The sequence below is a fragment of the Chlamydotis macqueenii genome, chromosome 4 (genome assembly GCF_036417535.1).
Source record: "Chlamydotis macqueenii isolate bChlMac1 chromosome 4, bChlMac1.mat, whole genome shotgun sequence".
NCBI lineage: Eukaryota > Metazoa > Chordata > Aves > Otidiformes > Otididae > Chlamydotis > Chlamydotis macqueenii.
The window spans coordinates 83,117,823-83,142,878 of record NC_141559.1 but is presented as its reverse complement, the minus strand read 5'-3'; the positions used below and the strand labels follow the sequence as shown (position 1 = coordinate 83,142,878).

General features: G+C 48.7%; 1 protein-coding gene across 4 annotated transcripts in view; it reads right to left on the bottom strand.

Moving 5' to 3' along the window:
- Nucleotides 1-25,056, bottom strand: part of EXOC6B (exocyst complex component 6B) — a 274,450-nt gene that overhangs the window by 163,615 nt on the left and 85,779 nt on the right. The window contains exon 7 of one of the 4 annotated variants that reach the window (XM_086747734.1): nucleotides 14,378-14,449. The exons of the other annotated variants lie outside the window; for them this stretch is intronic. Coding sequence (XP_086603860.1) covers nucleotides 14,378-14,449 — 72 coding nt within the window. The remainder of the gene's footprint in view (nucleotides 1-14,377; nucleotides 14,450-25,056) is intronic. 4 annotated transcript variants of the gene reach the window in all.

The following is a 25,056-nucleotide window of genomic DNA, read 5'->3' as shown; positions in this document are numbered from 1 at the left end:
CAGCTAAAAAGCAAGAGCTGGAAAAGCTTAGCGCTGCCGTTCACTAGATCCAAATATGCAACTTTTGTTCCAATTATGTATTATTTCATAAACTCCACTTACAATTCAGAATGCATGATCTCATAGAAAGCACTTACACAAATTAAATGCATATTTCGTAGAATAAATGTTTTAATACTGCACACTGCAACTTTACATTGCGATTACTCACTGCCAGTGCAACATGGAGCAAAAGAGGAGCCGTGGTAGGACCGTGGCTGCCCAGAAGAGATCACTTGAATCTTGACACAAATATTTGACGCAAAAAAACACATTGGTCCTTGGAAGCCTGTAATCCCTCCGTGTGTGAGCACTGTAACACGGCCATGCTGGTTTTGTAAGGCCAGGAGTGGGTTTGTGGATCCAGACACCTTCACAGAATCACAGAGTAGTTTGGGGTGGAAGGGACCTTCAAAGCCCACCCAGTCCAACCCCCTGCACGGAGCAGGGACATCTCCAACCGGATCAGGTTGCTCAGAGCCCCGGCCAACCTGGCCTGGAATGTTTCCAGGGATGGGGCATCCACCGCCTCTCTGGGAAACCTGGGACAGTGTCCCACCACCCTCAGTGGAAAAAAATTCTTCCTAATATCTGATCTGAATCTGCCTCCCCCTATTTTGGAACCATGACCCCTCGTCCTGTCCCAGCAGGCCCTGCTGAAGAATCCCTCCCCACCTTTCCTGCAGCCCCCTTTGGGCACTGGAAGGCCGCTCTCAGGTCTCCCCGGAGCCTCCTCTTCTCCAGGCTGAACAGCCCCAGCTCTCTCAGCCTGGCCTCACAGGAGAGGGGCTCCAGCCCGCTCATCATCGTTGTGGCCTCCTCTGGACCTCTACAAAGCTGCGTGTTTAGTTTCGAGTTCCCTACACAAGGACTGTAAATGGGAGCCGGGGTGTTAATATCCTAAATTAACGTTAACGGCGTTCACAACCACTGTGTCCTTTCCAAACGGTTGCTTTCACTGGGGTACCCTAAGAAGGACTAGAATAACGCTCTATTCTGGATGGAAATTTCTGGCCGAAGTACCTGCCAAAGACGACGTGCTGTACAACACGAGCCCATCTTGCCTGCAGACACGGCGCTGGAAAAGGATTTTCTGTTGAATTTCAGCTGAATTCACTGAAGTCATCATCGGGGTTCATAAATCAGCAGCACTCTTTGGTGACAAACTGCCTTCAGAGCAACATGTGGCGCACAAGAGAGGAGCCCAACCTGGAGGCATGTTTTCAAAGCTCTCATTCTGCCTCTCCCTGCTCAAATACATTTTTTTCAGAATATTCAAGAAGAACAAGAAAACGCCCAGTTTCCAGGGCGTCATTTCTTACCCTCATAAAGCACTTTACGACGGCTTAGATTTAAAGGCTGACATTTCAAACCGTTTCTCCATGGCCACGCTTCCAACAGCATGGAAGCAATAGCAAAAAAAAAAAAAGACAATGAGAAAAAAAGAAGAGAGGGAGGAGAACGCATATTTAAATTATCTGGAATAGGAAACTTCCATCTCCGCACAAATAAGCTTTGTGCCCCAAACACCAAGCAAGTCCCGTAAGCTTCCACGAAGCTCTTCTGCACTTCAATGCCTCTTCGACCATGCCAGTGAACTAAGCCATTTAATTTAATTAACTTCCCTACTGACATGTTTTCAAGGAAAAAAAATGACGGCAGAGGATATCTAACACAACACAGACTGCCAGTAGTAACCCAGCACTCAGCTTTCATCCACGGACACCAACGGGTTGCCGGTAGGAACGCCCTGTCACCGTTTAATGGATGTGGTAAAGAAACCCTTGCTCAAAAAAAAAAATTGAAATCAAAGTTACAAAATCCCACTGAGAAGGACAGGATTTGCAGGATTGAAACGCCGAGGAGTTTTTCCAGGCTGTCAGCATCAGCAGGGCGCGAGGCAGCCCTGCTACCGGCCCACCAGCCCCTTCTTCTGGCCACCAGCACGGCATCCTCCCCACGCCGCCAGGCCCCGCTTGCCCACGTTGAAACCTCACAGACTTCAAAATTACAATCACATCTTTAAAAGACCAAAATAAACAGCAGCTTGTACAAAAAAAAAAAAAAAGGGCAATTAAAGTTAGCATTCCTCCAACTTCTCGTTAGCGAAAGTTTTACAGCTCTCCAACATGTGGCACTCCGGCGTAAAACCCGGCAAAGGGAAAACGCCCTCGTCCACCTTCCACAAACACAGCGAGGTTTCAGCGCTGGCAAAGATGGCCTGGTTCCTATTACTAACTTTTTTTCCATTTTACATTTACTAGTTAATTTTACAGAAACAAATAAAGGGACCTGCGTCTTATAAATCTATTACGGATAAAAAACGTAACTCCGAAAAAAAACACATGAAAAATGTCGCACCTTCCCCCCAGCGCTCGCCAATTTTGATTTATACACCTTTTAAAGGAAAAAGCGCCTCTGCGTTGAGCTGGGAGGTCTTCCCTCAGTGCCCAGCAACTGGCACACGCGTGGCATGGGTGCTCGCACCTCGGCGACACGCAGCTTAACTGACCCATCACATAACTAACTCCACCTCTATCGATAAAAAGGGAGAAAAAAATTAATTTTTGTTGAGTATCTTTTCATCTAGCCCCAGTATGAGGTTGGTAAGGGAAGCTGAAGGACAAAATTCAAGAGGGTTTCAAGCGCCATGCCTCCATCTGGAGTTAATGGGGTGGCACCTGCTTTTCACAAGGTGCGAACGTGACCCCCCAGAGCGCCGAAGCGAGGCACGGGAACTGCCTGGAACCAAGCTCACAGCGAGGAGAGCGCTCCGTGAGGGACAAAGCTAGGAAACAAAACACAACTTTGCATCATGAGGAGCACATTAGATTATGAAAAAAGTCATTAGAAGTCAACACACCCAACCACTAGTGTTCTCCTCCAGCACCAGTGAAATTTTATGCTGGTGAAAACCCAGTTTGCTGACCAGTAGCTACAACAGCGACAGAGAAGTGAACGGACAACACACGCCGGAGCAGTTGGGGAAGGAGGTTCAGGCGTGCTCCAGCTCAGGGCTGACATGGACACCGCTCTCCTGTGGGGACTTCACGGCCTCAGAAGTTCCTGGGAACCGTTCCTCACCGCAGGACCAATCTGGTCTGCACATGGGACTGAGTAACCCCACGGGACTGGTTGGGGCGACGGGGGTGACAACGTGGCCGTCGGGATGTTTATGAAGAACATCTACAACAGCAACAGTTTGCACGGGGCAGAAGCGTGTCATCAATTCCAGCACTGGGGCACGGAAGAAATACAAAAGAGACAGGAAAAGAAAAAAAAAGAAAAAATAAAGGAAAAAAAAAAGCATTGCCAGCACATATTTTTCTTTTAGAACACTCCGTGGACCACGGAGCTTTCAGTGTGGCGGTAACGTCTGAGCCTACAACTGATTTCCAACCCATCAGATTTGTGACTTTTCTTCACCGATCCAGGATGGACGTACATTTTACAGGACAAGAGAGGAATACGCAGTAGCGTGCTAATATCTGAGCTACAAACACGGCTTCCAAAAGCAGCAGCCAACCACTGAGCTACCAGTTAGAAGTCTGTGCAAAAGGAAGTAAAGAACCTGAGCTCAACTGAATTGAAGTCATGTCTAGCCTTCTAAATTCCATTTCTTACTGGAAGAAAAGAGAACTTTTCTGTTAGCTCCTGCATATTAGACTCACAGAATGGTTTGGGTTGGAACAGACCTAAGAAATCATCTCATTCCAACCCCCCTGCAAGGAGCAGGGACATCTCCAACCACATCAGGTTGCTCAGAGCCCCGGCCAACCTGGCCTGGAATGTTTCCAGGGATGGGGCACCCACCGCCTCTCTGGGAAACCTGGGCCAGTGCTCCACCACCCTCACAGGGAAGAATTTCTTCCTTATGTCTCATCTAAACCTGCCCTCTTCCAGTTTAAAACCATGACCCCTCGTCCTGTCCCACCAGGCCCTGCTGAAGAGTCTCTCCCCACCTTCCCTGCAGCCCCCTTTGGGCACTGGGAGCCGCTCTCAGGTCTCCCCGGAGCCTCCTCTTCTCCAGGCTGAACAGCCCCAGCTCTCCCAGCCTGGCCTCACAGCAGAGCTGCTCCAGCCCTCTCAGCATCTGCGTGGCCTCCGCTGGGCCCTCTCCAACAGGTCCAATATTGTTACAGAGATACTTGTCCCCTTCAAACAGGGCAGCTGCTGCAAATAATCAGGAGGAAAAAAAAAAAAAAAAATCTTCAAAGACCTGGAACTTCCTCATCCCCAGAATAAATTCCACGCGGCCTTTTTTTCCCTTTCCAAGTAAAGTGGAAAAGAGATCCTCCCATCTCCCAAACTCTCAACAGTGTTGTTCTTAAAATGCTTTGGAGATAATTCAATAGAATTCACTGAAGAAATATTAAAGAGAATTTCATCCGAAAGCCTCGCAGGTCATTTAAGTGCCAGAGCCACAACGGCATTCAACTTCCACTCTCCGCGTGCTGAGTAACTTCTCATTTCAGGTGAGGGGCGTCTGGTGCTTCAGAAGGACGTTGGAAACCTCAACAGCTTTGCCAGTCTTGTGCCACGGAGTTCCTACACATCTGCTTCCTGCACATGTGAACTACTTTGTGACCTAAATCACGGATTCTCTGCAGTCGCAGAAGAAAATTAAGTAAAATTTGGCCGTCCTTCCACGAAGCATCACTACCAACCATCAAGCTGAAGAGCCACCACAGCGTGATTTTCAGCTGCTGAAGGAGGCTGACAAGTCTGGCACTAATGAAGAAAGGACATCTGAGCGCAGTCGCAGTGCGAGATGTTGAAAAACAAAAAATACGCTACTAACTTCTCGTCTGGTATAAGCACACTCCAAAGATTTGCGTTGACTTTGTAGAGCCGCCGCAATCAGCTATAAACGATTAAGTGAAAGACTCCGGCTCCGTCCAAGTCAAAGATACAAACACCGAGGTCACCGCTCTGCTAACGGAAGGGCTGCTCGACCCGAAGTTAACGGCACACGCGGCTAGTAAAACGGCCGGGCCTTTTCCTTTTTCCAGCCGTGTTTTAAAAAACACGTTGTAACAGTTAGCATCGCGCCACAGAAACACGCCCAGAGAGACGGGGGCGATTCCCCCGTTGATTCCTTTTTCCTTCAGCTGGAACACACACCTTGGGGAGCCTTTTGCCTGCACTTATTTAAGAAAAAAAAATACATTATATGCAAAATATGAACCTGGGAAACCAGGCTCGGGTTCTCATCTTGCCTCCAGGAAAGGAAGAGGAAGGAATGGCAGAGATGGTCCACGTAATCGTTGGGAGAGTGGAGAAAGACGAAGAAAAGAGTAACTCCCGTAATTCTGTAGAAGGCTGTTTCATGACGTTTCGGGGCTCAAAAACCAGATGTCTTATTTACAGCATCCGCACTGCAGACAAGCAGGTTGGATCTAGCAGAGTCCAGAGACCAGTTCTCATCCTGCAACACCCCTGGGACTTCCAGAGGTGAGGTCAAGGTCTCTGGACCTTCCTTTCTCATCTTCTACACCACCTCCTAGCACAGCGAGCAAAACACGCTCCCCTGGGTGCTCTGGAACCGTGGCCGACCATACCTTCCCAAGGGGTTCACATCCCTGGAGATGCACGCCATCTCACCTCAAACCCACCTGGTACCTGCACAACGGCTACCTCGATCCCAAGATGCTTCCACCGGAACGGAAAGTTACTCAGATTAACGACCTGAGTGACTCCTGCTGAGAACCCCAAATTACTTTCGGACATTTTTCTTGACATCGGCTTGATGATTTCCTGAACCGCAAGGCTGCACGACAAAGGTAGAGTGGTGCGCTAGAGAAAAAAAGAGTTTGCAAGCTGGGAGGTGGCTGTGAATGTGTTCTAGTGAGCGTCCACTCCAGCAACAGAAAGGGAACCAGGGATCTACTCCCCCGTCGGGGCAAAGGACTAGTGCAAGGTAGCAATTCATTAATCCCAAAGAGAGACAGACTTTTCTCCTGGGTAGGTGAAGGACAGGTAGACCAGCGTTTTTTTATTAGAAGTATCATAGAATTACGGAATGGTTTGGGTAGGAAGGGATCTTCAAAGCCCACCCAGTCCAACCCCCCTGCCAGGAGCAGGGACATCTCCAACCAGATCAGGTTGCTCAGAGCCCCGGCCAACCTGGCCTGGAATGTTTCCAGGGATGGGGCACCTAAATACCCTGTGTGGTTGCAGGAACCCACCCACCGATCTATTCCCTAGAGACAGATTCACATCAGAAGAAGAAAAGCTCTCTCACAATCTTAACAAAGAAACCTTTACCTAGAACAACTGAAAGCAAGCTCTTCTTCCTAACGGTTACTTTTGGTGTTTGAGGCAGTCACCCAAAATTTCTTCAGAAAAGGATTTTACATATTCAATTTCACGGAGAGCTACCCTTTGTAAGGAGAGCCTTGCGGCTCAGCCGCTTTGCAGGAGGATCTTCATGGCCGAGTCATGCATTATTTTGACGAGCCGAGAGGAGAAACACCCTGCGCACAGGATAAGAGGCCGACATCCTACACACAGACACCACCACAACGTTCCTGCCGCTCATTAATGCGAAAAATAAACCAGGCCAATTCATTTGCAACTGGAAAAGCCAAACAATTCCAAAGAAGATGAAGAAGAAGATTCCAAAGAAGAAGGTCAAAGTTTTGATAGGACCAGATGAAGTTTTTGAAATTCGAATGCAATTCCCCGTTTTGCACACACAACTAACGGCCAGATGCATCAACAAGATCAATGAAGGTAACACAACGCACAAACACATGCGACACAGGATCAGCCCACCTTGCAGGCAACCCCACCACTCACCCATGCTGCTGCCTACCCCCACCTTAAGCTGGTAGAAAACACAGCTGGGGCTGAAGATCAAATAATTCGGCTGTGCATGTAACCCACCCCAGACCTGTTCATGTCCTTCAGCCATTCAGCAGCACCGGTCTTGGCTGTCCACAACTGGTTACATGAAAACGCGACTCCCGGTACTCTGGGAGGATAAACACCACCACCAAATACGACTGAGGATTAAACTCCTGCGACAAACCGCACAGACAAAAGGGATTGTGGGAGGACTCTGTCCCCTCACCGCTCTCAAAGGACACGGAAGGCCCATGCTAAGCCTTCTTCCAAGCAGCCACTGGGACTCAGCAGACACCAGGCAGGACTTGCGCCCCTCGGTCGCAGCTTGGAGTTGGCAATCACCTCCTGCCAGCCAAGAGCCGGAGTAAAACGAGGTTTTAAAAATAACGCAATGTGTGAAAAGGAAGCCGACTGCTCTCCTAACTGGGGGAGGAAATCTCTATCCCAGCGTGCTAAAAAGAAGGAAAAACGAGAGCCCTCACACGTTCGAGGTGCTACTGTGGGAAGTTATCAAAGAACTCCGCTCGAGGGGAATGGCCACAGCCCAACTGAAAGCATGTTTCGCCGACCAGGGCTACTGCCTGGTCCGAGATGAACTGCGCTACTTCGAAAGAGACGGAGGGGATGGACAAGCCGAGCTGAGGTCTACGATGCAAGGTCTGTGAACGCCACAAGGGAATTTTGTACCAGAAGATGAAAAAAATTGGGAAAGGCCTAAGCAATGCTGAGTAAAGAAGACAGGCAACTCGTCCACATCCCCTACGCAACAGCAGTCTCCTTCGGGAGGAACAGTCGAGCACCATCTGTTTATCCCAGGACTTCAGACATCCCAGCACAAAGATGGTCAACTTTATGTCCAAGTAGATACTGGAACAGCATGTCCTGGAGAAGAAGGACATGGACCAGTTGGAAAGGGTCCAGAGGAGGGCCACAAAGATGATCAGAGGGCTGGAGCACCTCTCCTATGAGGACAGGCTGAGAGAGTTGGGGCTGTTCAGCCTGGAGAAGAGGAGGCTCCGGGGAGACCTGAGAGCGGTCTTCCAATACCTCAAGGGGGCCTACAGGAAAGATGGGGAGAAGCTGTTCAGTAGGGCCTGTTGTGATAGAACAAGGGGTAATGGGTTTAAATTAGAAGGAGGTAGGTTTAGATTAGATATGAGAAAAAAATTTTTCACAATGAGAGTTGTAGAGCACTGGAACAGGTTGCCCAGAGAGGTGGTGGATGCCCCATCCCTGGAATCGTTCAAGGCCAGGCTGGATGAGGCTCTGAGCAACCTGATCTAGTCAGGGATGTCCCTGCTTCTTGCAGGGGGGTTGGACTAGATGACCGTTGAAGGTCCCTTCCAACTCTAACCATTCTATGATTCTATGATTTGCAAGAAGTACTATTTATGAGGACACAATGGTCAACATGGCCTGATCCTCCTTACGGAGAAATTTCAGTACTGATACTCGCCTGTGGGAAAACTGGGATACCAGTTTCATGGGATACAAGGACTCTCCAGGACAGCATCCTCTGGTGAACTCAAGCCATGACAGTCTTTGATGAACAAGTTCTGTGGGACTGGATTAAGAAAAGATCTTGAAGCAGGAGAAGGAACGCAGAGGGGGTCGTTATATCCGGTCCACGACTAAAACCATTCCCACGCCGCAAGCCAGCTGTTCATGGGATGACCGATGAAGCAATTCCCCACAACTTGTTTCTGCCATAAAGAAAGCCAATTTTCCCACAATCCTGAAGCCACCATATCTGGGACCAATATGCTTTCTCAATAGCAATACAAAACTCTTTTCACTCCTCCCTCCCTCCCTCCAGGTGGTAACTGCCATTCAAAACGACCAATCCTACCAACTGAAGGTTCCTCGTACCCACATCTTAAGATCAGCTCTGTAGCTCCACCACAAAGCCACCGTAAACAAGTGACTCTAGATGCTACCCCAGATACAGACGAGCTGTGGCTCACGCACTAGCTTTGTAGGTCTTCTGGAAAGAGTTACAGAGATAAAATAATCTTTCAAGATTCTGATTTAAGAAGGACTTCTGGGCTATGTCTGTCTTAAAAGGCAGTATAAATTTGCATTTTTCCCCGGAGGCTCTTAGGACCAAAGGGTTCCCATTGGGCTTTAACAATGCTGCTGCCCTTTTCCACGGAACAATGACAACTTCTCGTTGACTTGATGGATGCTTATCCTCTACAGCAAAAATGTGAAATGGATACTGAGCGTCACGATGTTCTTAGAAAATTGTTTAGTTCCCCCAGCAAAACATGATTAAGAACTCACCAACAAGTAACGAAGATGTGTTGAAAGAGATACTAATCTCAACATCAAAGCCATCTCAGGTTCCTCCCAAGCCCTTTTAGCAAAATGGATCTCTGCTCTTCTGTAGGGCTTTCAGCAGAGATTTCATTCCTAGCTTTGTCAAGATTGCCCACTGAAAGGCTTTAGAGAAAAAAAAAACAATAAAAGGAAAGGAAAAGAAGTTAAAGCAGTTCAGAGTCTAAGAAGTCACCAAACTGTTGCTCACGCAAACTTCAGAAAACCATTCATCTTCTGAAGGGACCCACCAAGAAAGGCATTTCAGTGGCTCTGACACAACAGCCATTCTTGTGGGAGGTCTGGCGAAAATTCTCAGCGCCTCTCACGCTGGGAGGAAGATAACGCTGCTTAGCGGGATCACCCAGGAAAGGCGACTGTCCTTCAACAGGGAGGACAAGAGCAAAACTCCTTCCACCCGTTTATAGCCAGAGGCAGCTCGGCCTGGCCAAGCAGTGGGTACAGGTGGCACTTCAATACTGGAGATCCTCTGCCTAGCTCAGGAGGGAGGAAGATTCCAGGGATCACAGAATCACAGAACGGTTTGGGTCGGAAGGGACCTTCAAAGCCCACCCAGCCCAACCCCCCTGCCGGGAGCAGGGACATCTCCAACCAGATCAGGTCGCTCAGAGCCCCGGCCAACCTGGCCTGGAATGTTTCTAGGGAAGACCACAGAAATTCTTCCAGATCTACTGGCCACTGGCAAGACAGGGTGTTAAGAGGTATGGGAAGTTACACACTGTGTATTTGAACCAACCCAAGAAATTTCCTGTCACAAAGGGTGCTTGGTTCTCAGCAGAAAACCAAAATTTATCACACTGGACCCTCGCCCATTCCCAGGGTAATTAGCATTTGGTAATTACAGACACTTAAGTAGATTAAAGCCATCACTCTTAAGCAAAGAGACCTAAACTAAGCTGAAATATGCTGGACCCAGCCGAGGACTCTGACCAAGAACCCCACTTTGCCGTTCATGTCCCTCAAGAAACATGAAAACATGTTAACGTCAAGGAGAAACTCCACATCCTCATCTGCAGGTGCTGCATCTGCCGAGGGCGACAGCCGACCGCTCAAGAGGCCCCTGGAAAACAAACAATTCATATCGCTTCCAAACAGGTCCCACAAAAGAAGTGACCCTGGAACAGATGAAATGCAAAATCATTACGTGGATTTACCCATCAGCACTTACGGCTTGGACCACTCACTAGAAGCCTAACAGGCTTTGAGCAACACGCAAGCTACCCCAGCAAACTCACTTCTCCCTCTTTCCCTGCCTTCGGAGGCAGGAAGCAAGAGAGGAATTTTCTGTAGTGAAGAACTCTATGAAACTCCAACGGCAGGCACCAGCTGCATGAATTCCTTGGGCTTGGGCACACTCCACTTCGCCGAGCCAAAAACCCGTAAACACAGCGACTGCTTGCCTGGTTGCACAGGACGATTTGAACCACGTGAAACATGCACGTGACAGAAGCTTTGCAAAAGTTTTTGGTGTCCATAGATAAGAAAAATTAATAAGCCCACCAGCTCGGCTGCTGTCTCCAACAGACCTCCAGCAAGCAAGTCCTCGGCAGAACAGACACTTGGACCAGTTGGAGAGGGTCCAGAGGAGGCCACGCAGATGCTGAGAGGGCTGGAGCAGCTCTGCTGTGAGGCCAGGCTGAGAGAGCTGGGGCTGTTCAGCCTGGAGAAGAGGAGGCTCCGGGGAGACCTGAGAGCGGCTCCCAGTGCCCAAAGGGGGCTGCAGGGAAGGTGGGGAGAGACTCTTCAGCAGGGCCTGCTGGGACAGGACGAGGGGTCATGGTTTTAAACTAGAAGAGGGTAGGTTTAGATGGGACTTAAGGAATTAATTTTTCACACTGAGGGTGGTGGCACACTGGCCCAGGTTGCCCAGAGAGGCGGTGGATGCCCCATCCCTGGAAACATTCCAGGCCAGGTTGGCCGGGGCTCTGAGCAACCTGATGTGGTTGGAGATGTCCCTGCTCCTGGCAGGGGGTTGGGCTGGGTGGGCTTTGAAGGTCCCTTCCAACCCAAACCGCCCTGATTCGATTCAGCGTGCACATCCCACAGGTAACATCAGCTGGAGGAGGTTTCCTGGCTCAGCCCCCGAGCCGAGCCCACGCAGCAGTCATTTCTAGAAAGCAGTACTTTCACCAGATATTTGGCATTCAACCCTAAATATTTTGCGAAGACGTCTTTACGTAAAGAAGGTATGACAGCTTTTGATGCAAAACTTAGGTTCGTTATTTTTCAGTTGTTGGGTTTTTTTTAGGACAGCAAATAAATCTTGTGCCAGGTAACAAGACAAGAAATAAAACTGTGAGTAAGGTCTAAAAATGTCGATATCAGAAAACAAAACAAGAAGTTCCCACGCCAAGCCAGACGGCAGAAACCGTCGCACGCGGCTGCAGAAGTCTTCTTACTTCAAAGGTACGGGAGGTTTTAATTACATCGCAATAAGGAGCGATGTACATGGGCGTTTTTTCTAATTTATTAGATCACTTCTTTAAATTATACGCCAAGCTGTGTTTTTAAGAAAAATACTTTTTAAAAAAATATAATTAAAAATAGAAACTGCACTGCAGCAAACATTGGGAAAACTTTCGGAGTCGATTGTTTATTGGGACTCCAACTGATTTTAATGAAAAATATGGTTATAATTTAAAAAAAACCCAGCACTTTTATGTTTTGCATAAGGAAAGTCCCTACAATGCAACCTCCAGGGCAATTTTTAAAGGGAAAAAAAAAAAATTAAAAATCTGAAATGGTCGCAGGGCTCTCCAGCCAAGAGCCCTCCTCGAAAACCAAAAGATGTGGCTTGCAAACTATTTCAAGTATCCACAACAAGTGAAACTGGATGTAGAAAAATATGTTCTCAACATTTCCTTCTGTTTATGGTGAAACTGGAACCAGATGACCCCTAACAACATATTGTGTGAACGGGTAATTAACCAGCTGCAGATGGAGCCCAACTGCTGATCATTCACATGCGCGGCGCTGATCATTTCCATCCAGCTCCAGGAAAAGGTCAGCTGGGGGGTAATCTGGGACGGGCACTCCCACCAGAGCCTCCAGATTCATCCCCAACGCTGCAGGCTTCATCCAGCCAAAGAGTTCTCTGTGGTGCACAGCTCTGGAGAGATGCTGGCTCGGTGCAGGACATCTCACTGGGGTTGTGGTGGTGGAAGAGAGGTTGAGGTCCTTCTCCCATGGGCGGCTGTTCCACGTTGGTTCTCCTGTATGGTTTTCTTGCCTCCCCTCCACCATCGCAGCCCTCTCCTCTTCAATCCACCACAAATGTTATCCCAGATCAGTTTCACGTTGCTGTGAAGGTAACAGGGAAGATCTCCAAGCGACCCTAAGTGGACTCAGACCAGCCCGCAGTTACGTTGTCTTGTCTTAGAATGGTTTGGGCTGGGAGGGACCTTCAAAGCCCACCCAGTCTGACCCCCTGCAAGGAGCAGGGACATCTCCAACCACATCAGGTTGCTCAGAGGCCCAGCCAACCTGGCCTGGAATGTTTCCAGGGACGGGACATCCACCACCTCTCTGGGCAACCTGGGCCAGGGTTCTACCAACCTGTTCCAGTGTTCTTCCACAGTAACTTCAGCTTTTGTCCACATTTCCAGTTCATTCGTACAAAATTTCCACCTCCCCCCTACAGGCAGCGATGGGCTGGGGTTGAACAGCAAGAGCCCATTCTGCCCCTTCCCTGCCTCCTCCACCGACCTTCGCAGAGCACGCACGAGGCAACGCCATTCTCTCCTGTCTCACCGGGGACCTCACGCACGCCACTCTGACGCGGACAACACGGGATATGACACCCCACACGGAAAGCTCAGCAGGAGCCGAGGTTGTCCAGACATCAAAGAGCTGCAGACAATGCCCCTTCACCGCAGAAACATCATCTGCTGAACGCCGACAAATCCCCAAATCAGCGTTCTCCGCGCTAGCGCCCTTTTGGAAAAACAAAGAGTTTTTAACCAGCAGTCATGTTTTATCCCAGGTTTTCGGAACCTAAAACGCAAGTCACCATCACTTGATCACACTTTTATATGCGCCCAAAAATCAATTAAATTAGGAATAAAATAGCACTTCCAAGACATGCACACATACACACAAGTACCATTTAAAAGAGCCGGTTTCATCAAGCTGAAAATAATTAAGAGTCAAATCAGTTGGGAGAAAGAAGGTAATCAGAAAAACATGAAGACTAATTGAAAATTGTTGAAGAACATTTTAACTAGATGCTCCAGAAGCCACAATCCCACAACTGAAACGGGCGGCCGCACTGGTTAAAAGGCAACCTGGCTCAGGCGGAAGCTAAGGAGGCCATAAAAAATTTTAAAAGAAAGAAAAAGGAATATGACAAAAGGAATAAAGAGAAAAGCTGAAGCTGAAAAACAAAAATCTGGTGCTGGGATGTGTAGACAGCTGATAGATGAAGAAATCAATGGCTCATTGCGTTCAGTCAATGAGGGGGTTGGACTGGATGACCTTTGAAGGTCCCTTCCAACCCAAACCATTCTACGATTCTAAGTCTAGCAGCGATTTCTTTTTTTAAGCACATTAAGGGTAAAACAGTTCAATGGATTGTTCCTCTAGCAAAAGGAAGAGTTGGTTTTTAAATTTTTTTTCTTCCCCCCGTGCGGAAACGCAGAACTGGGAAATAATTGTTCAACAGTATCTTATCCTGCACTGCTGAGGGAGGTCATCGTCCCACAGACACGCAAAACACTCGTCCTCGTGCGTCGCCACGCAACGGAACGGCAGGCGGGACAGCGAGCCGGTTTCGGTTCAGCAGATCGTGCAATTTAGACGTACAAGCACAGAAATACTGTCACAGAATCATGCGTCATGACTTCTGATCTACTGGATTGAGTTCTCGTGTCCAAATTCAGCACGTGGGTGAAAACTCATTCTGGTTTCACACCCCAGCAGATGACTAGACTGGAAAATTTGGAGTCTTCCCATGGAGAAGCAGAACTTGGCTGATTTCTTACATGCAGCGAAGGTTAGTGAGCTGTAAGTACTCAGCCAGGGAACCGGGGCTTGCAGGTTAGCGCCACAAAATCAATCCCAGTTTTCAAAGAAAGCCAAAGGCGGACTAGAGATTAGGTCCATGTTACGATCAAAGAGAGCGATTAAGCGAACAGGCACACGGAGTGCGAAGTACCTGAAGAGCCGGAGAGAGCAGAAGGCTGAAGAATATCTTGGCAATTATTTTCCAGTGATTGTATCTGCAATCCTTAGGAAATGAAGAGAACAAACATTAAAAAAGAGGAAACGACAACAAAGCACAGAAAACAGAGAGCAGACAGGAACAAAAATTCATGAAGTACCAGAAGTGAGTGGCACAGAAACCTGCAGGGACACCAAATGAAGGTATTTGCACACCTGAAGCCAAGACATTTCAAGGGAATTTTAAACTGATACCCCGGAAGGGCTGGTCAGGGGACACATTCAGAAAAGACTGAAAGGTTCGGAGAGGACAGAAAGGTGAAGTGTCTGCCTGGGACCCCAGAGAGTGGTGGAAGCTAAGGGACACGCAGTCATGAGAGACGGGAGCAGAGGACAACCTGAGTGGCTGGGAAAGTGGCTGGAGTAGAGCCACAACAGCTGAAGGGGTAGATGGGACAAAATAGGTTGCCCAGCTCTATGACGACCACGGAGATCCATTAGCACCCATCTGCAAACTACACAAAGCATGGGCCACAAGGATGGGATGAACACGGCACACGGGCCCAACGGGAGAAGCAGAAAGGAAGGGATTTCTCTGAAGAGCTGTGTTAGGTAACACTGAAAAACGCTCAGCCAGGATTGCAGAAACACCAGATCTTCAAAGCCTACGGCATGAGAAAATCAACAGCATCGTACCCCGAGTTGCTTCGCCACCTTCAGTGAACACATGTGGAGGGGACCAACGGCCACGGTGCATTGTCTGGGTTTGGGCTGTTGACCTTTCAGATTTCATGAACATTTTCATGTAAATGTCAATCTTCTTGCTTAAAATGAACTTTTCTTATAGAAACACTGATGTCCCTCAAGCTGCCCAAACACCTCGCTCTGGACTGAGAACAAGCAGACAACCCTTAAGCCTGGAAATGGTTGGTTTGGGTGGAAAAAAATCACATCGATACATGCATATATAGTAACAAAGAGTGAAAATTCAGAAAAGGGCACCAAGACCACATCTCAGCCTTAATGGAGCCATCTGATACCAGACAACGGCAATAATTGAACAGGAACAAATCTACAGGAGAGACAACCAAAGAAATACTTTCCTAGCAAGTCAAATCGTGGCGTGTACAACGCTGCCCCCTCCTCCTAAGGTCAGTCCTCCTCCATGAGTCAGACCTTCATTCATTTTCCCATAACGCAGCAAGTTTAACAATCCAAGAACTTTCAAGTTTCATCAAAATCCATAAACACTTTTTATTCTCTCCAGAAGAACATTGAACTTGGCGGGACGGAGTACCACAGCGGTGGCCCCAAGTCAAGAAAAATCCTCTTTTGAAGAGTCAAAACATCTCCCAGGAGTTAAATGAAGTAGGTCTGGAAAATGGGCATCTACTCTCAATACAAATATTCCCCTTTGTCATAAACAAAATAGTCATTAAAAGTTCATAATTATTCCACAATTACACTAACGGCATGTTGAAAACACGCCGTCACCCTATTAGGTAAGTGAAGTCATCCGGGTCGGACAAATTGGCAAACTGAGGCACACGTGGGTTAATAACTTGCCCAAGGCCACACAACGAGCGCTATCAGAGTCAAAATCAGAACACCAAAACCCTCGGCAGCTGGAGCTGCGCTCAACTTTTGTCTTTAAACTCTTCCTTTTTTTTTTTTTTTTTTTTAATTCGGTCTTTGCCACAAGAAGAAAACCATTAAGTATGAATCTCTTATTCCTACAGATGTAAAATTTTAAGAGATGGCAGCAGTCAGGTAATCTGACATTTTGAACAATGCGGACGAGGAGTTGGCCACTAATTAATACCAACTTCAAGGTCAGTAGTTGTGGTTGAACTGGAAAATAAAGCTTTTAGAAAAAACAAGCCGTTCTGATTTTAAAAGGTTCTCCAGGGATGATGCAACGTCCACCACAAATCTGGACAGATTGTTCCAGCAGCTCATTATCTCCACTCCCGTGCCTTTACCCAGCTTCGACGTTCACCGTTGCACCTTACCAAAGGTTAGCGTTTCCTAACAGACATCCAGAGAAGCAGAGGTCTCAGCCCTTCTCTTTGATAAATTAAAGATATGAAGTTCCTCAAGCCTTGTGTCATAAATCCTGTTTCCTCACCCTAATCCTGATGAAGGTTCAAATGGTGACACCTTTGGACAACAAAACCATGAAGAACTTGAGAACATCAGGACAACCCCTGTACAAAACCCTGACGCTCAACACAGGCAAACGTTGCGTGGCATGAAGCGATGCTCTGCAGGTGCAGCAGGATTCACACTTGCCACGGGTACAGTCAAAGGCTCGGGGCCTTGCTCGCCTGCAATCTTTGCCTGAACGGTACGATTCCCTGCAGGGTGCAGCAACTGGGGAGGACAGGTCAAAAGATCAATTCAAACTTTGATTTAGAAGATAACGCTCCATGCAGAGGTGTTCTCCTCTAGCTTAATTTGTCAGAGAAAAAACTAGGTCCCTCTCTTCCCACGTGGAGTTCGGCTATAAGAAAGCTCATTTTTTTTAGGACACCTTAAAGTCCACTGGAATCAATTTCATGTAATTTTTTTTTTCCTCATCCTGTGTACCGAGAAGTGTTTCCGAAGGACCCCCAGCAGCATTCCTCTTAGTACCTCTGACTTCCACCCTGTCTCTGGTCTATCTCTAAACCAAGCTCAATGTGTCCTTCAGCAGCTCTTATCAACTTATCTGGTGTTCTTCAAAGCTGCTGAGATAACCACACCTGGTTGAAAACAGGCTCACTGATGAAGAGCGACCCAAAGGAAGACATTTCAGAGCCATACATGACCAGAAGGTCCTAATATCCACCCCATGGGGTAACAGAAAGACCACTGCTCTGCAGGAGGAAGACTTTTCCAGTTCCTTCTTTACTACAATAAAATGAGCAGCTGACTAGCCAACACAACGAACCCTTTAATAAGGGGAAAACGAGCTGAACGAGACCTAAGCAATCCTATGCTAGTATTCCGAAGACGGAGCAGTAACAACGCCAAGTCTAAACCCAACAGGAGGAGACACGCGTAAAGCTCTTATTCAGCCTCAAGAGATTCCAGATCAACGTGAATGGGAATTGGACAAGTTTGTATCCAGCATTCAAGAAAAGAATAACCATAAAATACAACTGCACCCAATCAACAACCTTAGAAAAAGTCCTCATTGTTTTCAGATAGCTCAAGACCTGGTGGGAAGAACACACACCAGGTGAAGAAGAAATCCATTTTTATTTTCCCTGCTCACTCTCCTTCCTTCCACACCTACAGCTTACGAGATATCACCAAACCACGCACTTCTGCTTCATGTTAAGTCTGGATGAATTGTCCCAGGCACGCGTTGAGAACACACTTCACACGTCACCAACGACACCTGCATTCACACATATTTGCCAGATACAAACAAAGTCCCCACCAAAACTAGGCCAAAGCGATGCTTCTGACTCAATTCTACCACCAACCCCACTGCACGATTTTTTGGGAGCGACCACCCAGAACTCCGCGACCTGACCTGAAGTTCACATTTGGTCGGCACTTCTGATAAACAACCCTTTCCGACTGGTTTTTACCGAGGTTTCCAATTGAGCTGTAATTTTCCACATCTTCAAAGAAACGAACCCTTCTTTGTGTCCTGGATGGCCTTCCAACTTTTTATTCAATTTTATTTCTAAACTCTCTTATATTATTCCTCCTCCTAAGATGGCAAGGGGATTATTTTTCTACCACCGTTTTTAGTAATAAGTAGCAGAAAACGTAATAAACAATAAATAAATCAAGACCTTTACCCCTTAAAAGAAGTCAGATATTCATCTGAAACAGACCCTGTAGTTGGATCTACGTTTTCATTCTTGGTGCTCTTCCCAGATACCGACCACACCAAATACCAGTGACTTATTCCAATACCTCCTCCAGTGCCCTGAAAAAAATTGCCACGTCTCCTCTCCTTGCTGGTGGGTTTCATAGATACGTGGGAGCCTGGTCCACCACCTACAGGACAACCTAAGCTTATTTCCAAAGCCTGAGAGAGGAAACATTGCCACCACCAAGAAGGCAGCGAGAAGAGGCTGAAGGTGTCCTCACTCTGAAAAGGCGGTGGAGGAACCAGGGCAGACGCGCCAGGCAGGATGAATTGTGCCAACCATACAAAGCTTACAAGCTGAGGGACACTGCAGACACACAAAGATTTGGAAATTACATATTTCTAATGTTCCAAAAGCCCCATGTAGTCAAACATGACTTTTTCGGTCAAGACCACGCGGTGGTCTTACGGAAGCGATAAGCGTGCACCGTGCCATGCGCTGAACAAAGCGCGTAATTACTTATCGTGGTTTACCAGAAGAACAAAAACCCAACAGACCAGAGATCCAGAAGGGCCTCCCAGTCACGTCCAGTCAAGGCAGCTACCACACACCACCCCTTCCTGCACACACCAGCACTCAAGCCCTCCGTACAGGAAAACGCTTACTCTGCAATTTCTCTTTCCGGTGAGGAATGAGGTCTCCTTCCAAGATCTCCAGCACAACCAATCAAGAAGGGAGAGCAGTTTTGCTGAAGGCCACATAATAGTTTCCTGGTAATTATCCTCATTCCTGCTCACCGGGCTACACCAACATCAGTAGATTCCACCTCACAGCCAATAAATAAAACTTTTAGAAACGGCATTAAAAAGCGTATTTTGAGTACGGGAATCTCTAGAGCGAGCTGAACTCTCTGCAAGGCCGCTCTTTAATCTTCACAACAAACCCACCCCACCCTGCACCAAGGTCCAAGGGTTGAGCACAAAGCGATCACGCAGAAACAAAGCAGGTCCTTCACCGCGACCCACAGCAAAAGGGGTCCAACCAAGCACCAGGGACATCCGAGCTGCTGCAGGTCTGCAGAACCTGGAAGCCTATTCAAGAAGAAATTGAACGGGTTTTTCATTTTAGCCTGGGCTTCAGGATCCTGGAGGGGCACCCCTAACGCCTGGCAACCCAAGACAGACTTTATTGCCATTTTTTATTCCAGATGTAGAAAAAGTTTCTGAACCTGACGTGAGCAACCTTCACCTTCTACAATTTTCAAGTTTTTCCATCTCCTCAAGCTTTTTTCTTGCCCCTACTTGAGTCCTACCCTGACCACACCACAAATTCTGCTGCCAAAAAGCAAATATTCACGTGGTAATTCAGGAAGACACAAATTAAACTAATAAGCACCAACAGGTCTTCAGTGGCCAACAGACAAGTTCTTAGGTCTCTGGGTCACGTAAAACACCTTGGTGCCTCCCTCCAAATACAGAGAGGAAAATGGTGGCTGAGGGAACTGGGGTTGTTCAGTCTGGAGAAGAGGAGGCTGAGGGGAGACCTCACCGCTCTCTACAACTGCCTGAGAGGAGGTTGTTGAAAGGAGGTTGTAGGGAGGCGGGTGTTGGTCTCTTCTCCCAAATAACTTGTGATAGGACGAGAGGAAATGGCCTCAAGTTGTGGCAGGGGAGGTTTAGGTTGGATATCAGGAAACACTTCTGTACTGACAGAGTGGTCGGGCACTGGAACAGGCTGCCCAGGGCAGTGGTGGAGTCACCATCCCTGGAGGGGTTCAAAGGACATGCAGACGTGGCACTGCAGGACATGGTTTGGTGGCCATGGTGGTGTTGGGTTGATGGTTGGACTTGATGATCTTGGAGGTCTCTTCCAACCTGGAAGATTCTGTGATTCTATGATCATTTTGGTCAAAGAATGGTCTAACAAGGAAAACAGAAAAACGTAGAAGTCAAAGGTAGAGACAAAACCCCTAGAACAAGAGAAACGCACAACTGCCTAAGTTTCTCCTCTGATCCACTGCCTGATGCGGCCAGCTGCAAGGGAACCGCGGGTCAAACACTCCGCAGTTTCAACACAGCTACAATTACTTTCAAATATCTGGAGTATGACAACTCCAGTACCACTGTGGTACCCCCCAGTACCACTGGCAGTTGTCACCCATCTGAGCACACGGCAGCTCCCTCCTGCTCCTCACGCTCCTACGCACCACGCTCTTCGGAGAAGGAACCACGCGTGGACACACAGCGCTCTAAGCATCCGGGGCCAGTCTGCATTATTTTTTTTCCACTACACAGGAATTTAACTGAACCGATTGAGGCAAACAGCCAGGAAGGTTTGACATGGAAGCAGCACATCGTGGCTACACCAAGCGTTGAACAAAGGTCCCACAAAACCAGCAGCACGGGGAACACCGCCTCTGCCCCGCAGCCCCTCTCCTGTCCTTCTCCCATAAAACGGCACTGAAGTTAGGACCGTAGCTGTTGGACCTTCCTGGCCGCGGCAGGGATCAGATTTGGTTCTTCCACCACTGCTCCATCCATCAGATTTTGCATCTAGCTCTTGCTGATAACCACAGCTCACTAATTCTCACTCTTTCCACCGCGCTCACGTCCAAACCCCCACGTGCTACCTCTGTAGCTTCCTTCAGCTCTCCCATTCCCAACAGCCCCGACAGATTTGCTCCACCAGCACCTTCTGGCTTCACGGATGCAACGCCACAGACCCACACAGCAACTTCTCCTTAGGTTCAGGTGATCAACCCCTCACCAAGAGTCAACACTTCAGAGTGAAATAGAAAAACCATAATATAGGAGCTGCAACGTACACACAGGCTGAGGGATGTCGGCAGGAGAAGACCTCGTTACTTCTGGTTTTGGACAATGCAGAGCCTCCCTTGGCACACCAGACTCACCTGCTGAACCCAGTACAGCTCACCACCAGTCAACGACTGGTAAGCCTGGTAGACTTGTGCATGGGAGGAGGTGAGCAAAAGCAGCAGCAATACTGGGAGATGGCAATGAGGGTACCAGCACAGTGTTCTACCAAACTGTGGGAGTCTACACGAAGGTCTGGAATGCTTCGTGCCTGGTTTTCCATCTGTTGCCAGACCGACCCCATGGCACGTATATTTCTGTTTGGCAACAGCAAGAAATATTTCCTAGTGAGAATGAAAAAAAAAAAAAAAAAAAAGCCTTCCATCCACACTGAAACATCTCCTGGACATCCTGTGGGCCTAATTCCCAGAACGCTGAAATCCAAACCTCCAAAGGGGAAAAACACACTGATTACCTGCCAGGAACCTCGGGAGCGGCAAGCCAAGCCCTCGGTAACAGCCCGCGCCACATCTGGCTGCCACACAGCGACTGGGAAAATGTTATTGTTCCGAGTTTGACTTGCTTGTCAGGAGAATTGCTTCAGTATTAATTAAACGTCCCCCTCTGCAGCTGCACAGAAAGCTCACGTGGGTAATCCGGCGACGGCACAGCACGTGCTCCTCCTGAACCAGCAGGCACAGCGCGACCGCTAGGCCCAGCTCCATCTGTTAAACACTAAACATCGACATTGTGAGCCTAAAACCCGAGTATCCGTTTCAGAAATCTGAAGGCCAATTGCAAGCGCGACTTTTTACACTCTCAAAAGAGTTAAAACATTGCGGGGGGCTGGAGAACCACCCCAGCACCTTCTCAAGGAGAGCGTTTGGTGCTGCAGTCACTACCCCAGGCGCCCACTTCACTTACGTCCACGTCAGCAAAGTTGATGGGCACAAAGATTTTCCGCAGCGGGGGACGCAAAGGCATTTCACAGTCACACAGCTGCACAGGGCCACCAGCAGAAAACTCACCCAAGGTTCTGCTCGAGGCAATCCAGGAGGACCGTCCCCATCTGCAGCCACATCTGGAAGATGCTCAGCCAATGGTTCTCCTCCTCCTACCTTCAACTTGAGCACAGCGCTCATCTCTCCGCATAGGACGGCCCAATCCCAGCTTCTTCCCCAGCTTCACGTGCCCTGGCCAGCCTCAGAAATAAACTGGTCATTCCTTTAGTCATCTCCCGTGCTGCTGATCGTACTTACAGTCGCGTAAACGTTACATAAATTAACTATAAACAGCAGATCAAAGGGCCTGAGAGTCCAGAAAGACTTGCTGACAGTTCAGAAATCCTGCTGGAGATCACCTAACGGGGGTGAGCGTCGTGGCCCCTCAAAAAGCCACGCCACACGAACTGAAGAGCTTGACAAATTATGATCAAGACTGGATCGCCGTATTTACACACCCACTTCGACCAATTAACCAAATCAACCACAAAATACTTTATTACTTGTTTTTTCAGCTCGCGCCAAGCTGTAACAAATTTTGAGCACAGCCTCAAAAAAGCCCAGGCTGTTTCAAGTGACATTTATTTTTCTTTAAGTTCTGCAGCTCTGTTTCCACACCATTCTTCATTGAGAACATGAGGAGCATGTCAAGATCTCCCACCCAAAAAGCTCAGGCCAAAACCCGTTCCGCGTTCCCCCGGCCGCATCTCAACCTCCTCTTCCTCTGCGCTCAACAGATGACCCAGTTTGGAACCGGGACTGAAGGACCCAAAGAGCCCAGAGGTTCTCGGGAGGAGAGGGAAGGGATTGTCCTCTCATGGATTCCACGGCTGTGTTGTTAATTACACCGAGCCAGCTTTCTACAGAGATTACAGGCTGCGACACTGCCGTTGCAACCTCTGAAGTCTCTCCAAAACCTTCTTTCGCCGTTGCTAGCTTAGCGCTCTTGGTCGAGTCCCAGGCTGTGGCAATTCGGGCTGTGTTTTGATCAAAGGCCTCCTCGTGTTCCGTGCAAATTTCAACACTTGTGGTCGCTGGGTTCCCTCGCCAAGCTCAAGCCGTTGCCTTTCAACGCCCATCGCTCCCTGCGTCTCTCAAGGGGTGATTAGGCACGGCTCTCAAGCGAAGTTGGTATTTAAGAAGTCGTTTGAAGGCCTGGGACAGGGTTTTACATAATAATCACGACTTTGTTTAATGAGGCTCCACAAAACGTTTCCATTTTAGATCAGACCGTTCAACATTTTACTCCCCTTCTCAGAGATGCAGTCTATCCTGAAGGAACTCTGACAAAATGAGAGGAGTAAACGAGCTCCCAGAGAACCACATCACCACACACCCCAACCCCGCAACGATCCCCACACCTCCTCGCGCAGGGGCGCCTCAGCAAAGCACAGCTCCCGTCTCCGGAAATGCGGCTTTTGTTAACGAAGCCAGAGCATCGCCACCTCACCCCGCCGGCGGCCTGAAGACCAAACCAGAGCTGACGGGGAAGGAACTAACGCAGCTCCCTTCGACTGAAGTAGCGTAAATCTGCTTCTTGCGAGCACAGCGTTCGTATGAGACCCACCACAGAAACGCCATGAGAACCCACTGCACCACGCAACGAGGGAACGCTGCTCATGAAAGAAACCAATTTCTGACCTCCCATCTACGCTGGATGGCATCAGAGCCGCGGCTTCCTTGCTCCGAGCCTGGCAGGGCTCCCAAGGACCAGATTCGGACGATATTTTAACAAAGGAAATGCCATCTCCCAAATACACTCCGGAAGCTGCCAGAAGTATCTGCCACCTTAAAAAAAAATAATAATAATAATAATAATCCAGAAAAGCTTCCAATCGTACAAGCACCTCCGTATTGACACGGCAATCACCTGGAGATCTCCCCTCACGTGGGAAGCAAACCAGTTCCTCCTGCAAGAGTTCAGGCCGCGTAAAACCGAGAAGCACAAGGAACTCTGAATGCCGGAGAGGTGACAATAAGAGATGTTGGGCAGGGAAGCATTTCACAAACCTTCTCCAACGTGCTAAAGGGTACGGCAGGCTGGACACACAGCCACACCCTAGGACGGGATCCACGCCTCTCCACACTTCTAAACGTCAGCAAAAAGAGCGAACGGTCAACAAGGCCAATGCCTTCCCCTGGCCGCAGGGAGAAGTTATTTCTTCAAAGAATCACAGAATGGTTTGGGGTGGGAAGGGACCTTCAAAGCCCACCCAGTCCAACCCCCCTGCCAGGAGCAGGGACATCTCCAACCAGATCAGGTTGCTCAGAGCCCCGGCCAACCTGGCCTGGAATGTTTCCAGGGATGGGGCATCCACCACCTCTCTGGGCAACCTGGGCCAGTGTGCCACCACCCTCAGCGTAAAAGAGTTTTTCCTAATATCCAATCTGAATCTGCCTCCCTCTAGTTTAAAACCATCACCCCTCGTCCTGTCCCAGCAGGCCCTGCTGAAGAGTCTCTCCCCACCTTCCCTGCAGCCCCCTTTGGGCACTGGGAGCCGCTCTCAGGTCTCTCCGGGGCCTCCTCTTCTCCAGGCTGAACAGCCCCAGCTCTCAGCCTGGCCTCACAGCAGAGCTGCTCCAGCCCTCTCAGCATCTGCGTGGCCTCCTCTGGACCCTCTCCAACAGCTCCACGTCCTTCTGATGTTGGGGGCTCCAGAGCTGGACACAGTACTCCAGGTGGGGTCTCATAAGAATGCAAAATTTCTTCTGCAACATCAGTTTTGAATTCATCTCCCCTCAAGCGTGCTGTAAAGACACTCAGCCTACGGCAAGAACGCAGCCGATTTACCCCGGGGCAGAAGCAGCAAAGGGGCAAATATCAGGTAGGAAACAGCTGGAGCTTCATGGATTGCAGGCCAGGAGCTTCCCTCTGGACAGCCTGGCTCCTCCTTGGACACAAACACCAAAATGGGATTGCATTAGTCACAAGCGGGACACGAGTTACCCAAAATGAATGTTTCCATTCAAGGCCAAACACTACGTTTCCTCCCCATGGGATCTTCTTCCGGATCAAGCTAAGCCCTGATCGAGTCCGCTGCTCCTCTG